The sequence below is a fragment of the Uranotaenia lowii genome, chromosome 1, assembly GCF_029784155.1.
Source record: "Uranotaenia lowii strain MFRU-FL chromosome 1, ASM2978415v1, whole genome shotgun sequence".
NCBI classification, from domain to species: Eukaryota; Metazoa; Arthropoda; class Insecta; order Diptera; family Culicidae; genus Uranotaenia; species Uranotaenia lowii.
Genome location: NC_073691.1, coordinates 160734270 through 160752112, shown reverse-complemented (window position 1 = coordinate 160752112; position 17843 = coordinate 160734270). Strand labels below are relative to the sequence as shown.

Below are 17843 nucleotides of genomic sequence, written 5' to 3'. Positions count from 1 at the left end.
AAATATTTAAAACAACATCCATAAATCAATTTCTCTAGGAGAAGTTATTTCATTTGTTCTTAAAGAAAAGGAGTATTTGTTTTTAGAAGAAAATTATTTTTTATAAACCATCTTTTTTATTTTGGCATCAAAACTTCACGTTCCTAAATTATTCGAGCAATTAAAAATGAAATGAAAAAAAATTGGATCGTGCGAGACCTGATGACCACGCAATTTGTCACCGGAATCTCCAAAGATCTCGAATAATTAGAGAAAAAACGCGCGCCGGTATATGGAATATGCATCATATGCAGCTTGGCGAAAAAAGTAAACTCACAATGTTTGAATTTTCCCCCGAAGTAATGTGTTTTTAACAGCACAAAGAGCACAAATTCACCGTGCCGCAAAATAATACGAATTTCTCTTCAGAATTTGCTGGTCACCATTTCGTCCATATACTGGACAAACGACAGGTATATGCTGGAAAAACTTTGTCATAATTGAAATTGACCTCTGCTTCGAATTTATTTAAACAGTTAGTCGAGGAAAATCGTTTTTTTTTTATTATTTAAAAAATAACGCGATATATTTTCAAATAAAACTGCCGAGAAATAATCTCAGTGCAGGTTCATATGAAGTTTGGGTGAACCAAAACAAAGTATTCACGCGACTGCTGCGACGGATAATTTTCCGAATGGTATTTCGCGCGATAGTACGAATCGCATCGCTTGCACTGTGAACGGTCTCACAGTTTTCAACGTGTTCAAATGAGGTGCGATTCTTCGCGCGAATCGCTCGCTCGCTCGCTCGCGTGCCCTGTGTTTCTGCCCTTAGTTCAATGCTGGATCGGAAATTTGCGCAAAATTAAATATTTATAATGAAACCGATAAAACACGTCGTTGTCAAAGCACAGCACTCACTATTGATGGAAAGAATCGTTTGTTGTCATCTACAATTTGAATGAGCTTAAACGAGAGTATGTATTCAATATTGTTCTCCATTTCGTCACGATGAATGGCTTATGAAGGGAAACAATATCTTCTCTACCGATAATATCGTCGGCATGTTTGCTCAAATAAGCTTTTTTACTAGTTTACTGAATGTATTACTAAGTCTCATGAAATAATTAGGTAGAACAAATGACAATACACCAAATTTTACCCGTAGATCTTTCAACATCAGCTGTTGAGTTCATTTGCAAACTACCTATTAACAAACCCTACCAACGATTTTTTTTCCGTGCATATATCGAAGTGTAAACAAACCAGCAACCATATGCATGCAACACAGCTGTCTATCATTTTTTCTTCAGCTAGCAGTGAGTACGGTCCATAAATTTTGATGTATCAAACAAAATATTTTATCTAAGTGAAAACAAACTACTTATGGGAATGGTACGTTGCAGTGTTTCTGGTTGTTACAACGCGTCCGGTAACGGGTCAAAATCCTTCTTTTCAATCAAGGGAAAATATAGGTATGATTAAATCGTAAAATTCTTCAGATTTCAGATATATTTACTAATGTTTTTTCAGGGATTCCGAAGCCTGGAAGAAGTTTTGCGAAAATGATGACCTACCCCGACACAGTTTCGTCTGCGAAGACCACTTCGTAGTAGAGGATTTTATCAATCCCCAAAACTTTAGCCAAGGGTAAGTTGAATTAAAGTTCCGATGAAAATGTAATTGTTATAGTGTAATTGCTTGCAGATTGCATCGTTATGTGGTTCCGACAATCAAAGTTCCATATTTAATTCCTGTTGATATTCCGATAATTTTGAATTATCACGAAAGTCGATGAGCCCATTCACGGGGAGAAGTACAAATACCATAGTACCAACAGCAGCGAAAGTTTCCTGGAAATTAAACAAAACAACAGCGAATTGCCAAATTAAGCGGTTTTTTCGGATACGTGATTCCGTTAAATAATTCAATGACGGCTGAAGGAATTTTTCAAAGCTCAACTAACTGATAAATTCTAATTTTAACTAGATTTAAATAAAATGTAAATATTTGGAATATGGGAAGGCCTTGAACACTTATATTATTAAGAAGCTTGAAGTAAATTTATTGTTCATGAAACCAATTATTGCTATGCTTTGAATCAATCAAGATTAATTGTTAGGTAAATTCTTTAATAAAATAAATTCAATAAATAAACCAATAACAATACATGGCTTTTAATTTTTTTTGAGTTGTATCTGTAATGTCTAAAATGAATAAGGCATTTTTCAAGGTTCACAAACCTTGGATTCAAATTCAGCCTGGAATCTACAAATATTTCATCATTTCACGTCATGTTATTGAAAAAATTAAGCAGTTCAGATTTATAACTGAAATATCAGATTCCTTAGTGGAAAATCTTTTAACCCCTCTTTAAAACCTGTTGGAGTTTCAACAGGAAATTTTAAGAAATTAGCTTAGTATTTGTAGAAAAACAAAAGTGGTAAGCACCTAACATCTAACAAACAATTCGCTTTTGTCTTTTCGTTGAGTCATAAGTTTCCTCTCATGGACATAACAGTGCCTCAAACATTTTAAAATCTTTGGAAGTTTCTGCAGTACAATTGTTCTTAAATCGATTTCATCATGCCGCAAGGGAACTCAAAAGAGTCATTTATTTTTAAAACTTATTTATTTCTTTCATCTAATCAATCAAAAGCGAATTGTTTGTTAGATTGGTTACTTGGATACAGTTACTTGGAACCGGTTGAAGCGGTTATATTGTACTGGCAAACCGGTTATATTATTCATTTATATGGTATCAAATACTAAGGAAAAAAAAAGGAAATGGAAATGGCTCCGCTTATCATCAAAATTAATCACAAAAAAGGGAATGTTGTGAAAATGTGCACTTTTCGATAGACGAGGCTTCCAAAATTGCCAATAAATACACTAAATGTTTTCTATAGGGCTTCAGCAACTTCCAATCCCATAATAATGTATGAGACCATTGTAGATCGTGGCTTGTTAAAACTTTGTTTCACAGACAACGAATCATTTTATCCAATCTACAACGTGTCAGGTTCAAAAAACTGTTTTTTTTTTTTCAAAAGATTGTATTACTTTGACTGTAACTCCTGAGGGTGATGTGATAGGACATTGACGCATGCAAAAAAATTAAGTATTTTGATCAGATAAACAACTTTGTCCTTGATGTCTTGGACAAACAGCCCTAAATTGAACAACAAATAAGAAAGCATTTTTCGGAAATTGACTTAAATTAACATTTTTGATAATAATTTTGTTATTTTGTGAAAACAACTGAAAAAAAAGTTGAGAAAAAAAAACCGTTCTATTTTGGCAACATTCGATTTTGGCAACATAAAATGTACGGGCGTGTTGCCAAAATCGAACGGGGTCTGTATGTACATAAAAAGAATTTTGACGAGAAAATCAACAAGAGTTTGGCGAACAATATTGACATATTTTGAATCTTGATTTAAGATTTCGAGGATTGCGGAAAACTATTTTTTAGAAAATTGGATTTGAAATCAGAATAACTAAGAAGTGTGAATTCTGAATTGGAGAGATTTTAATCAGAAAAGAGAATATACTCGTGGTAAAATTTTGAAAATTTCATGAAAAAGTTTTGTTAAATTTATTCTGTAAAATACGTTCAGGAACAACATATGAAAGTTAAATCCCAAACAAATCGATTAGATCACCGTTTAGACCACTTTTTTCAAACAGAAGGAAGAACGAATGTTTCTGATTTAAATATAAAGAAAATATCAAGCTGATATTGAAAGCTTAATTGTGAAATATACCTAACCTGACCTAAATCTCAGATCTGACAAAAAAAAAATAGATTATTTATATCGGAGTTAGTTAAGGAATTTTAAAATATGAGTTTGAAACATTAAATATAAAAAAATCTGATAACAAAATACAAGTTAATGCTGAAAGTGAGAATATTGAATAAAATCCTTATATTTGGAATGAACATATAAATCTTACTTCCTAATCTTGAACCCAGACCAAATATTGAAATCTAAATTGTGGATCTTAGAACTGAGTTGATCTGAAATTGAGTTTTTAGTTAGCATGTACTTTCTTTGTTTCAAATCAAAGTCTGTCACATAAATTCGAAATAAAATTTCAACACGTGAATCCGAATATTATGTTGAAATCTCAATATGATATCAGCTACTTTATGACGTTCCTCGAGTTGAAAATTAAGGTCCATAGTCTGATGTATTTCTTCTTGCCTGATGGCAATAAGGTTTGTACATATGTACTACAATCCGATATTGGAGTTCATCTATGTAGATCTTAAAGCCTTATATTTGAAATCTGTTATAAAGATCTGAACTCTGAGTTTCAATTAAATATATATTATTATATTTATTACATTTATCTGAAAACAATTATATTTATCTTAGAACTGAGAACAGAATATTTTCAAGTAGGAACCTGAAATCAAACTTAAAATTTCATAGTATAGAATTTTAATAAATATAAATTGTACATTTTTATATCTTGTTCAAGGCCAATGAAAAAACGTTAAGCTGAAATCTTAATCCAGGGTTCGAAATCTGAAAATGGAACCAATAGTTTGATTAGCTTTTTTAAATTTTGTTGATAACACCAAGATCTGAAAGTTATAGGCTCGTCTTGTGAGTTTGAATGTTGATGTTGAAGCCTCAATATGAGTCTAAATATAAAACGTGTAGGATTTTAAAATCCCCATCTTAAACAAACTTTGTAATGAAATCCATTAAGTATGAATGTTCAATTTTAAACTAAGTTTGAGACCTGTACAATAGTGAATTTAAAGTTAAAATTAAAGATCTGAAATCTGATCTCTGCATCCAAGAAATAAAGCTGAGCCTGATGATTTACATTACAGTCTACGTAAGCGGCCTGTGTTCAGATAAAAAAAAACTCTACCTGAAGTCTTAGTCCATAATCTAATCTTTGAAATATTTTTTGAAATATATATCTAAAATCTACAGTACAAAAACCGAATTTGATGTGTGATTTTGAATCATTAATTTGGTAATCTACGGTTTATTCAGACATGTAAACGAAGATATCGTATTGTCTTATCTTCAGGGTCAATTTTTAAAAAGCAAAGCAATTCTCCTCCGGGTGACTCAATGATAATTTAAGAAAATTCCTCATCATCAGCTCCGCGACATCAATTGATGCATATTGGCTTCCAAAACCTAAGTGGATTTGGTTTGGCTTCTGTACTGAAGAGCACATTCAAGCAGCATAAAATTGTTCGAGAATTACGCGATCTTTTAATCCTCTGAAACCTTGATTTTTTTTGCTGAAAAATTGGAGTTTTATGAAATTATTTTTCAATTCTTTTTCGGTAGAAGTTTTTACACACTTGAACAAGTAGGCGCACCCACACGCATTTTTTCTCGTTTTTTCGTCGTGTTAAGAACGAGATGTGGTTTCAGAAATGTCCGAAAATCAACACGCGGTGTTGGGCTGAAAATTCGGACCTTTTTGACAGTTTACACCACCCGTAGTTTTAAAAATCCTGCTCTGTGATAACAAGTTTATTCGGAGATAGGACAAAACAATCATATTATATTTTACTTAAAACTTCAGATTTTTTCATTGAGTTACCCTTTTCATCACTGTATTAATTAGTTTTTGGAAAATGTTCTTGTATCTGATTGAATATTGAATATTTAGCCTTTTCTCTTTCCTTCTGAACATTATAAAAGGCTTCCCTATTGAATGCATCTTCATATAATGTAGCAAACAAATTAAAATTATAATCTCATCAGGAACCACAGCGAATATCCACGATAAAGTTGAAATATAAGTAAAAGTTTCCTCGCTCGAAGTGTAACCCGTACATGGCGCTCATAAGACAGGTTGTTCTCTACGGACACGAGACATGGCTATTGCTAGAGGAGGACCTGCGCACACTTGTAGCATTTGAGCGCCGTGAGAACCATCTTTGGTGGCGTGCAGGAGAACGAAGTGTGAAGGCCGAGGATGAACCACGAGCTCACGCGACTCTACGGTGAATCCAGTATCCCAAAGGTGATGAAGGCTGGCCGGATATTTACAATGGGCAGGACATGTTGCGAGAATGCCGGACGACTGCCCTGAAAAACAGGTGTTTGAATCCGGTAGGAATGAGACGAGCAGGGGCGCAACGAGCGAGTTGGTTAGACCAAGGTGGGCGTAATCTGGCGAATGTGGAATGTCCAAGAAATTGAAGAACGGTTGCCAAAGACCAAGTGAATTTTAGGAATTATGTTCGTCAAGTTATGTCGTGATACGGAATACCTACTATGAAAATAAAATAAAATAATTAAAAGTCTGTGTGGATTCATCAACAATAACATGGGTCGTGTAGATTATTTTTATTTGAATTGTTTTAACAAAATCGTAATTCATAATCGTAATATGGGACACTATTTTCAAAATATGCGACGGTATTGTGCTTAATCATGGTTGTCCATTTCTCCCCGAGCGGCTTGAAAAATGCAACTCAGCGAACTTTTCTTTTTGAAACACTTGCCCAGCTCTGTTGAGACGCCGGGCGTACACCCAATCAAAGAGCAGAGAAGGTTTCGCCAGAATGAGAGCAAGATAAAAAAAAATAGCACAATAAGTGCAGGGGAGCAGCAATTGGGCTTGGGCCTGCTCAAAAGAATAAAGCTTGCTCTTTACTCTTACACAAATTTCCATAAGAATGACCGCTAATCGGAGTGAAATTAGAGTGAAGGCTATTGCTTTCTCTGTTTACCACATGAGAAATCGTATACCGGGATTGCGAGCGCGCCCATCGCCCATTCAGTTGGTTAAGCAATTCAGTTAGTTTAGTTCATTCCCGACAAGAAAAAGAAGGTGAAGAAGCAATATCGTTCAGTGCTGTTCTTTCGCCAACTACGTTAACGAGAAGGAAAATAATTGCACTTCAGTGGTGTGCAGAGATGCCAATGTACCTGATTTTCCAGGATTTGCCTCAGCCAGACCACCTGATAAGCCATTGAATTTATCTGATTTTTGAATATAATATATACCTGATTTTGCCTGATTTTTGCGAAAGCGATGAAATTGGTTAGAAATGAACTGGATTAGGTATCATTGCTGAAGTGAAAAAGTGAAAATGTGGCTTAACACGTTCGTCGCCACGGCACCCATATTCGGGTGACGGGTGTATTTCCTGGAGGGCCCCGTCACATCAAAAAGCGTGTGACGCTCTCTTACTTGAGTTTACCGCTCAGCTTCGCCACACGTTTCAAATATGGGAGTTCTCCCTCTTTGCTTTCTCTCTCTGAAAATTTCTTTGGGCCCGGCAAGTAAAACTACCAGAATGAGCGAGGCAACGAACGTGTTAATGGAAGCAATCGAAAGATTCCCTTTAATTCTTATTCAGAAAAGGGACAGAGCGCTGTAGGATTTGGAGGTGCTGACCAACCATGGTGCTCATGATGCCTCTTCTATGGTTTATTAGAGAATTATCTAATAATAATTAAATTCACAAGGACCTTCCAATTTGCTCAACGAAACACAAACACCTTGATTATTTATCCTTAAATACTCAATATACTCACTAAAGACTTTAATGGTTTTTTAAATTTCTTTAGCTCAACATTTTTTGTTCACAAAAGATACACTGTATCAAAAAATTGTCCGTACAGCACGTACCTTGAAATCCAAACAATCAAAAAGTGCACTTTTTCAGTCAATAAAAATACTACAATTACATCATTCGCTGCAGAAACTAGTCCTTTTTGTAGATCAGTATTAAAAATGTTTATGAATTCAACCTTTAAAATAATAAAAATCATTTTGTATAGAAAGTCCCAAAAACGACGTCAAAATTGTCCGTACACTGAGGCCTTTGTCAAATATTAGTCAAATAAACAGTTATGTGTCAGTCTGTCAAACGTAGAAACGTGAGTTGAAACTCAGCAAAGACAATTTCCAGTGGTATGAGTGATAAATACGGTAAAATGAACGGTATTTAGCGAAAATCAACAGATTTCAACAATTTGTGGATTAAATTAACAGGAAAATGTCTGCTCCTCACAAAAAAATACCCGTTGACATCCGGAAACTGATTGTTGATTTGAAGAATGACGGTAAAAGCTTGTCCGAAATTGCAAGTATAGTAAAAGGGCCACAATCGTCGGTTCAGTATGTCCTTCAGAACTTTAAGAAGACTAACTCCCTGGAGACTACTCCAGGAAGAGGCCGCAAACTGAAGCTTACGGATCGTCACCATCGCATCATTGTCAGGGAAATTAGTCAGAATCCTTAAATCAGTGCCCCGAAACTAGCTGACAGCCTGAAGAATTTGGAAAACATACAGGTTAATCCTCAAACGGTACGGAACATACTTCATGAGAAAAAATACCGAGGTCGTGTTGCTCGTAAGAAGCTGTTTACATCTGCTAAGAATAAGAAAAAGTAGCTGGAAAACGCTCAAAAGTATGTCCTGGAACCGAAAGAGTTCTGGTAGAACGTCATATTCACTGACGAAAGCAAATTTAATATTTTTGGGTCTGACGGATATGTAGCAGTATGGCGTAATCCAAATACTGAATTGGATCCGAAAAATTTGGACCGACAGTTAAGCACGGTGGTGGCCAAATGTTGTGGGGTGCTTTCAGCGCAAATGGCAACACGACCTCGTTTTTTTTTTTCATGAAGTATGTTCCGTACCATTTGAGGATTAACCTGTATGTTTTCCAAATTCTTCAAGCTGTCAGCTAGTTTCAGGGCACTGATTTTAGGATTCTGACTGATTCCCCTGACAATGATGCGATGGTGACGATCCGTAAGCTTCAGTTTGCGGCCTTTTCCTGAAGTATGTTATGTCTCCAGGGAGTTAGTCTTCTTAAAGTTCTGAAGGACATACTGAACCGACGATTGTGGCCCTTTTACTATACTTGCAATTTTGGACAAGCTTTTACCGTCATTCTTCTAATCAACAATCAGTTTCCGGATGTCAACAGGTATTTTTTTTGTGAGGAGCAGACATTTTTCTGTTAATTTAATCCACAAATTGTTGAAATCTATTGATTTACGCTAAATAGGATTGTATCCCATTTACCCGAAAACCATTGCCCAGAACGAATTTTTCCCAGAATGACAAATACCCGAAATCAAACCCCAGAATGAACCATTTCCCAGAAAAAAAATCCCCAGAATGCACCATTTACCAGAAATTTTTTTCTCAGAATGGACCATTTCCCAGAATTTTTTTCCCCAGAATAGATCATTTACCAGAATGGCACAAATCCCAGATTTTTTTCCCTAGTATTTTTATTTGTTTTTTTTTTCTAATGAATTCTTGAATATTTCATATGATTCGAAATTAATTTTTTCAAAATGATTTTTTTAAATGAAACTACGACTTTGAAATTTTCTAACTAAATTTATTTTAGAATCAATATTGTGCTTTGTTTATGGTTTGGGTACTTTAATTGATTCAATGCTTACCATGGTCCTTTAAAAAACCGTTTTGGTATCCGACTCCTCACGCTGCGCGTTCGAACTTGAAAGACGTTTTGTCCTTCACGCTGTCGCGTGGCGGACGGGGCTAAGGGATCACCCCTAGCTTTCACGCAGACCTAGGAAGCCCCGGCAGACCTAGACCAATGTCTTAGGGCCGCCGCTTCCGACGGCGGGTCGGCGGCCTCCTCGGATTTGGGAGCTTCGGCGGCTTTGTGCCGCCTCAACCCCTTCATCCTCGTTGGTTGCGGCCTTGCCGCAAAAGAATAAAGTTATGAAACCCCATTTTTTTTCACAATTCCTTTTTTTTTAATAATTTCTAGTAAGGATAAATGTTTTCAATTTTCTGGGAAATGGTCCTTCTGGCGAAAAAATTTCTGGTACATGGTTCATTCTGGTGAAAAAATTTCTAGGAAATGGTACATTCTGGCGAAAATTTTTCTGGGGAATGGTTCGTCTGGGGAAAAAAATTCTGGGGAATGGTTCTTTCTGGCGATTGGAATTCTGGGGATTTTTCATTCTGGGCAATGATTTTCGGGTAAATGGAGTACAACCCTAAATAGCGTTCATTTTACCGTATTTATCGCTCATACCACTGGAAATTGTCTTTGCTGAGATTCAACTCACGTTTCTGCGTTTGACAGACTGACACATAACTGTTTATTTGACTAATATTTGACAAAGGCCTCAGTGTACGGACAATTTTTTGACGTCGTTTTTTGGGACTTTCTATACAAAATGATTTTTATTATTTTAAAGGTTAAATTCATAAACATTTTTAATACTGATCTTCAAAAAGGACTAGTTTCTGCTGCAAATGATGTAATTGTAGTATTTTTATTGACTGAAAAAGTGCACTTTTTGATTGTTTGAATTTCAAGGTACGTGCTGTACGGACAATTTTTTGATACAGTGTAGATGAGATTCGGTATTTCCTTACCGGCACAACTATAGACATTATAATTTCGTATAGTCCTATTTGCCGCTGGTAGTGTTCGTGATATTATGCTGATCGTTTCATCAACACTTTTCAATTTTGGCTAAAAAAGGACCATGTTTGTCGATCAGCTGCTCGTTTTTTTTACCGAGAGTTTTTGAGGTTAATTGTCCCGTCTCATCTGTACACGCTCAGCTAGTGTGCGTAAGAAATGTCAAAAGTAACTCTATAGACCTCAAAAACTCCCGGAACAAAAAATGGGCAGCCGGTCGACAAACATAGCCGTTTTTGAGGTTAGTATTTCCAAAACTGGAACTCGAAATAGGTTTTGAAAAATATATCATGATCAATAGGTGTAAAAAAGTGAAAATTATGCTTAATAATAATAACTTTAGTTAATGTTACTAGAAAGTAAAAAAAAAACTTTGTGAATCACAATACTTCAACCATTTTTCGAAGTTGTCGACATTTTTCGGTGAGTTTTAATAATAATCATACAAATTACCATACGTTTCAAGCTACTCTGGCATTCTCTCAGTGGACACTAAAATTATATTTTTCGTTTTAATATTACCAACATATTAAATCAAAATTTAAATTTTAATTCACAATTGACTGGCCATCGTTGAAACTAGTTCGGTTTTGGACAGTTTGTTTTGTTTTGCGTTTACATTTGTTTGTCAAATAGTTACAAGACAACTGGTAATTTGTTTGATTATTATTGAAACTAACCGAAAAATGTCGATAACTTCGAAGTATAAACAGTCGCGGTGATAAAACCAAAAGTTCGCTCAATTGGTTTCCTCGAATGACAGTTCGATTGGCTCCCGTCATTCTCTTTGGCAGACTATAATACAGACCCCGATCGTTTTTGGCATCATTCGATTTTGGCAACATTCGATTTTGGCGGTTTTTAGAAACAACATTACCTTTTACTTTTCGTTATAACAGCACCAATATAATTTCGACAAACACCATACATACGTATTTATGTTCTGAAATGGTGATAAAATGCAAAAATAAAAACAAAATTTTTTTAATAAATTTATAAAGTACTCAGAAATGACAAAAAGATGAAAAATTCAAAAATTTAACAAACAAATTCAAACAAAAGACTGAAAATGATGAAAAACAACTAAAAAATCATGGAGAATGACAAAAACAGCAAATATGACAAATGAAAACAAACATTATAAACAAAGCAAGAAAGGTGCCAAATGCATCAAAAACATGATGAAAAAAAATAAAAAAAGTAATACAAATGGTCTAAAATTGACTAAAAATAACATTTTTGGAAATGATAATAGTTATTTTGTAAAAATAACTAAAAAATAAATTTAGAAAAAATACCGTTCGATTTTGGCAACATTCGATTTTGTCAACACAAAATGTACGGGCGTGTTGCCAAAAGCGATCGGGGTCTGTATATTCATATTATGAAATTATAGTGTGTATAGGCACAACAATTTTGAAATTTTAGCAAATAAGCCATTTATGCGTAAAACGACCTAACTTCGGCTGCTAACCGAATCGACGGCACCCCTTCGCGGAAAAAACAAACCCGAACATAGCCGATCGAACGCGTGGTTCTGTTTAGTATACGAAACGAATGCTAGACAAAAAAAAATACCGAAAAGAAGTTTACCTACATATTTCCTCTTTCTGTTCCAGTGAGAAGTGAGGAAAAAATTGTCACTGGGGGAAAACGTTCCAAACACGGGATCCGATTGGCGGTGCTGGTGTGTCGGTCAGTTTTCCATCTTCCCGATGAGCTCGCTAACACCGGTCGCTCGGTGCCAGTCGCTTGCTAGCGTTCATTCCAATCAGACCGAGGTTCTCGTGGCGCCCCGGATGTTGTCGTAAGCGCATTTCTGATGTTCGGGAACAGTTGGTTCGATGTCGTAAATTGGCATTCGGGATGTTTGATATCAGGCGTCGCGCATGTTTTTTTTCGGTTGCGTTTTCCCGTTGCTGCAACCCTCGACGTTTTTTCTGTTCTGGCGACAAGGCAACGTCGGCGACGCGTAAATAAAAAAAATCAACCCTCTCTAGTCATGTCTGCCCGCGTTTGCTGCAATCATAGGGCCATCTTGTGATACTTCTTCCTTCGCAAGAAACGATTCGATTCGAGAATCGAAAATTTCAATATTTGTGCTAAATAGTGCCTTAGTGCCAACTCCTGCTTCTTACCGGCCTAATGGGATGAGTGTATTGTTGGATTCGCAACCGTTTTTTGCTACGATACGAGTCTTTAGTGGTTACGTGTTCTAGATCGCCTGCATGTGTTAATTGAAGCTTGCTGCTAATCAGAACTGTGCACAAAAGTTCGCAGGAGGTGAAATAAGAATTGTCGACGAATGTCGTCGTCTTTTCTACGCCGTTTTGAAATCCAAATCAGTCGTGTAACTGATGTTTGATCCGTGTGTATGGTGGTAGCAAAACGCATTAAAAAGTTCTGTTTGAAATGGCGTTCGCCAGGACGTTTCAGCTGTTGCTCGTACTAGTGGCTTCAACGGTGCTTCCAAGTATTGCTTCCTGTCCGGGAATAGCGACCAATGAAGTTCACATAGACTGCGACGAGGAATCCAAACTAGCCGGGGGAATTGCGCGGATGAAAAGTACTACCCCGATAACGGAGTACTACAAGGAGCATGAGGTCAGCGAGAAAGAAGCCCGGCAGGCCCTGGAACAATTGGATTTGGATGAGGTAGCCAAAGCGCCGCCGGCATGGTGCGACGAATGTGGAATAGATAAGATTCACTTTTGCCGTTCCCCAGCCTTCATCAATGATCACTGCTGCTGCGAACATCGCCATTCGAGGGGTGAGTCCCAGATTATTGCTTTACCTTCCTATTTCGTTTCAACTTCTCATGACATAAGGGACTTGCTGGCGTCGTTGCTGCGCCTTGACCCATTTTCTTCCGTTCACCGTACATACATATTTGTTTTGGTTCGGCAACAAGGAAGCGGAACCATTCGAAACGGGAAACATCCCTATCCCCCTAACCTGAGATTGCTGACGATGACTCAACAACGCACCGTGGTCACTTCGTGGCCCTGCCGTTGTTGGTGGTTGCATGACAACAAACCATAACACATAGCCCGGCTTGCATCGAATCCTTCGAGAATACATCGAGCGCTTTCACTAACACTTCCGCTGCAAAACATGACTCACGGCTTGGTTTTTCTTGCTTTTTCTCGCCAAAGGTTTTTAAAAGATTAGTCATTACTTGCACTAAATTTGTAATATTAAACCCGCAGTAATCTAGGCTAGGATTTGGCTTGCATGTTACAATGAGTGATTATTTTGTAGTGATTTCAACCGGCAAAAGCTTAGTGTCGTTATATTACACTGAAAATCACTACAATCAGAATCAGAGTACGTAGGGGTAACGGACCTATTTTGGACCGCATTGGAAAGTGGCAATGCAATTTTCTGAAATAAAAAAGCATATGTTATTATTTTCGACTGCTTTATCCGTTCATTACGAAGATCAAGTCTTTTTCTATTGAAAAATATCGTCGTTTGTTGCAATGATACAAGATTAAAGCCTAGAAACACGTTTCTTCAATCATTACTCTGGTCAGTATTTTGGACCACCAGGTTTCTATTTTGGACCACACTTTGGACCTATTTTGGACCACCCTTGATTTAAATAAGTTTTTTTTTCTAAATTTTGCTGTATTTCGACAGCGATTGATGCGCAATTATTCAGATAATTTTGTCTTTCTCATTGTTATAGACTTGTCAAATTTTGTTTGTTCGATAAGAATAGAGTAAAAATAGTAAAATTCCTGTTATATAGTGTGTTCCAAATTTTATGAAAAATTCTGACAGCACACTGAAATCTCGACGAAATTTGTTCTGCAGTGTTCAATACTGGCCAGTTGGTTTATCTTTAGACTCAACTTTCAGAACGCAAATCTCCTTCAGGCGACCCAATGATAAGTTGAGAAAGTCTCACACCATGAACTTCGCGACATCAATTGATGCATTTTGACTTCCAAAACCTTATTGGATTTAGTTTGGCTTCAGTACTGTAGATAGATTTAAAAAGATAAAAATGCCATCTAAAAGCCAGATTTTTTTCACAAAAATTCAGTTTTAAGTTTGATACTAACTTTGTTATAGAATAAAATTTATCGTTGGAGTAATTTTCCAACAGTATTTTATAAATTGCATAACCAGAGGGGCTGAAAAACTAGATTTTTAGTACTTTATTGCTTGTAAAATTTACACATTTCAACCACCTTTTCCCAAGTTTTGAAACATATATAGCTATAATTGAATATATTATTTGATATAATTGTTCTAATATTAACTGAGATATTTCAACTGTTACAAAAATCAAACTCGTTGCATATTTGTCGATTTATTGTCGTTTTTTTTCCAAACCCCTCCTTTAGACGGGTTTTATATTTCGTTTCTTCTACCTACCCAAGTTTTGTTCCTCGAAAATCATTCCTGAATGCACTCATTTTACTGGCAATCCTAAATGATTGAAACTTTTAGACCAAACTTTCAATAATTTTTCATGAAGCACAATGACTTAATACAACATTGGTGCAATTCCAAGTTTTCATGTTTTGAGGCTTCTTTAAGCTGTAGCTTTTAACAACTACTTTTCAAACAGTTGCCATTGATGTAGATTGTTAGATTAACGTGATTCAAAGCATAGTGCAGAAAAAGTAAGTTGAAATTATGATTGGCTTGGTTTTGTGCCGATTAAAGTGAACCTCGTCTAATGACGAGTTGATTGAATAAAATCATGCCTAAATTCCAAATTTTATTCATAATAAGTTGTCTGAGGGGTCTAAATTCTAGATTTTTTTTTGCGTTACGTAATTTGTGTACGACGCCTTACGTTCATGAACATTTATCAGCAAGTTAAATACCCAGGTTATGTTGATTGGTCCAAAATAAGTCCCTAAGAAATGAAGTAGGACCTATTTTCGACATGGGTCTAATTTCTATTAAACCAGTTATTTTGCTATTTCGAGCTTGCAAAACAGTTTTCACGTATTTTATCATAGCTTTGAACATGTTTGTATCTGTAAAATTCATCACAGCTATGCTGCAAACCTCTTGAAAGTTGACTCCAATAATGGCACGTCTTTCTGAAATGGCCCTGATTCGGCCCAACTGTGAAAAATCAAAACTTTATTTTCCATTTTCTCTCCGTTAACAGCTTACTTAAAAAATTTTTAGCTGTGATTAGAATCATAAGATGTAGCTTTAACTATGTTTGTTCAAAATTGTTATGAATAACATGATTTATGAGAGAAATATTGGCAAAAAGCTACAAGGAGGTCCAAAATATGTACCTGGTCCAAAATAAGTCCGTTACCCTACTAGGGTGTTAACAATTTTCAGATAATTTGAGCATCTTTAGGAGGGCCCTCAACGATGCTCAGATTTGTGCAGAAAATAAATCAAATTTAATAAAAATTTAAATAAAGTAATAGTTGTATTTGGCAACACTGAAGATAAATAAAATCAAATTAATGTCTACACTGAACCTCGAAAATACCCAAACTTGAGAACTTTCTCCGCCAACCCGAATGAAACTCCCTCCCTACAGGTTTGGCTATTGGTGGCATAGCTCAAAGTTAAGCTCTTAAAGGAGAACTCATCCCCCAAAATCTGATACCACAATAAAATGGAAATCAAAATAAAAAAAAATATCGCCAGGTACAGGAATCACACCCATACCTGCAATGTCTTTGCGATTACCATCTCAGGATGCTAACCGCTCGACCACCGGAGAGTTGTTGAGAAAGGCAGCTACATCATCGTATATGTGAGACTTTCTGCGAATGAAGCGGGAATAAAAGTTATCCCCCAAAAAAAACAGTTCTTCGCTTTGAACTTACCCCCCAAACCTAAAACTGCCACGATGGAGGTAACAGAATCAGATGCGCTGACAACAAAAACCCCCCAAAAAAACAGTTCTTCGCTTGAAGGACAAGTTTGGCTTATTGGCAAGCTGTGATTTTTTCACAAACTTAAGTTGTCAATCTTGAACTTAGGTTTGGCGGGTGGCAGTTCTCAAGTTTTGGTATTTTCGATTTTCAGTGTATGTCAACGTTTGTTATTTTGGCAACACTATGCATAACAAACAAAACAAAGTCAGTCATTAATCTATTCTTATTATCGATTTTGATTGATATTTTTCGGTGAAAATTAAGTCAAATCCAAACAACTTCTTTACGTTTCGGCTTACTGTTTTGTTCCGGCCATCTTCAGAAAAACTGTATTTCATAAAATTTCAAAAATAAAATATATACAAAAAAAATTTGTTAGAATAAAAGTTTTATTCTAACAAAATTTTTTGTTAGAATAAAAGTTTTATTCTAATTTTAGAATAAAAGATCTATTTCTTGGGAGTGACAGACGTGTCTGAGTGAATCTCTGAATTGAGATTCATTAGAATCGTAAAATCACGACAATGACGTGGTTGGTAGAATAAGGACAGTGAGTGCAGATTGCCAAGGCAGCTGCTACGAAAAAATTCCAGTAGAAAGACGGATTGGCACAGGGAGCACAGATTTTAAAGGCTGCTCCTGCAAACAAAATTGTTTCTGATACGGCCCCTGGAGAAAGACGTATTGGCTTAGAAAGCGCAGATTTTAAGGCTGCTGCTGATTGTTTGTTTTGATTTGGTCAACTAGTCGATGATGTCGGAATTGGCTTAGGAAGTGCAGATTTTTAGGGCTTCTGCTGCTGATTGTTTGTTATGGTTTGGACTTCTGTTGGATAAAACGGAATGGCTTTAGAAGCGCATATTTTAAGGACTGATGCGGCTGATTGTTTGCTGAATCAAAGCAATCGAAAGATTCCTTTTAATTCAACCACGGTAAATGAAAAGTTCATATACCAGTATTCGATAGCAACTTACTACCTTCTTCAGTGAACGTTTTCGATTGATGAATGTGTATCGTTTCCCTCCCTTATATTGTCCGGGTTAGGTAAGCTACTACTAGGTAGCAAAAACCTCCGAATGCTCGGCAGTTGTGCCGTTGTCTGTTTTTTGGGTCCACCTACCCTATTCTGGGTGTTTTCTGGTAGTGCTAAATTATTTTCTACCCGTTTTGAGGCATTGTCAGGTAAATTATTGTATTTCTTTTTACCTAGAAATTTGAACAACCAAGTGTGCCCTGGTCCGGTGTCTCCGTTTAAGAGATGAACTGATTTTTCATTGAAGATTTCAATGCTTTCATCAACATCCAATTTAAGCGAATTACTATTTAAAGACCGGATCAGCGAGACATTTCCTCGATCAATAGAGTGACCAGATTCACACATGTGTAAAGCTACTGCAGATCTAGGATTCTGTGAAGGAAGAATTTTCTTCTTTGAGTCAGATCTAGCTATAGCCATGTGTTCCTCGAATCTATCAATCAACTTTCTTTTGGTTTGTCCAATGTACACCTTATCACAATCGGAACAACTGATTTTGTACACACCAGATCTATGAAGGAGCTCCACT

At 36.2% G+C, this 17843-nt stretch overlaps 1 protein-coding gene and 1 long non-coding RNA gene across 2 annotated transcripts in view; both read left to right on the top strand.

Annotated features, from left to right (window-relative positions):
- The first annotated feature begins 1271 nt into the window (after positions 1 to 1271).
- LOC129739757 (uncharacterized) lies at positions 1272 to 2147 on the top strand. Its single transcript, XR_008735957.1, has 3 exons — positions 1272 to 1453; positions 1512 to 1628; positions 1686 to 2147. It is a non-coding gene; the product is annotated as an uncharacterized LOC129739757 (long non-coding RNA).
- Positions 2148 to 12145: 9998 nt separating this feature from the next.
- Positions 12146 to 17843, top strand: part of LOC129738835 (uncharacterized) — a 54412-nt gene continuing 48714 nt past the window's right edge. The window contains exon 1 of the mRNA XM_055730141.1: positions 12146 to 13175. Coding sequence (XP_055586116.1) covers positions 12818 to 13175 — 358 coding nt within the window. The 5' untranslated portion in view covers positions 12146 to 12817. The remainder of the gene's footprint in view (positions 13176 to 17843) is intronic.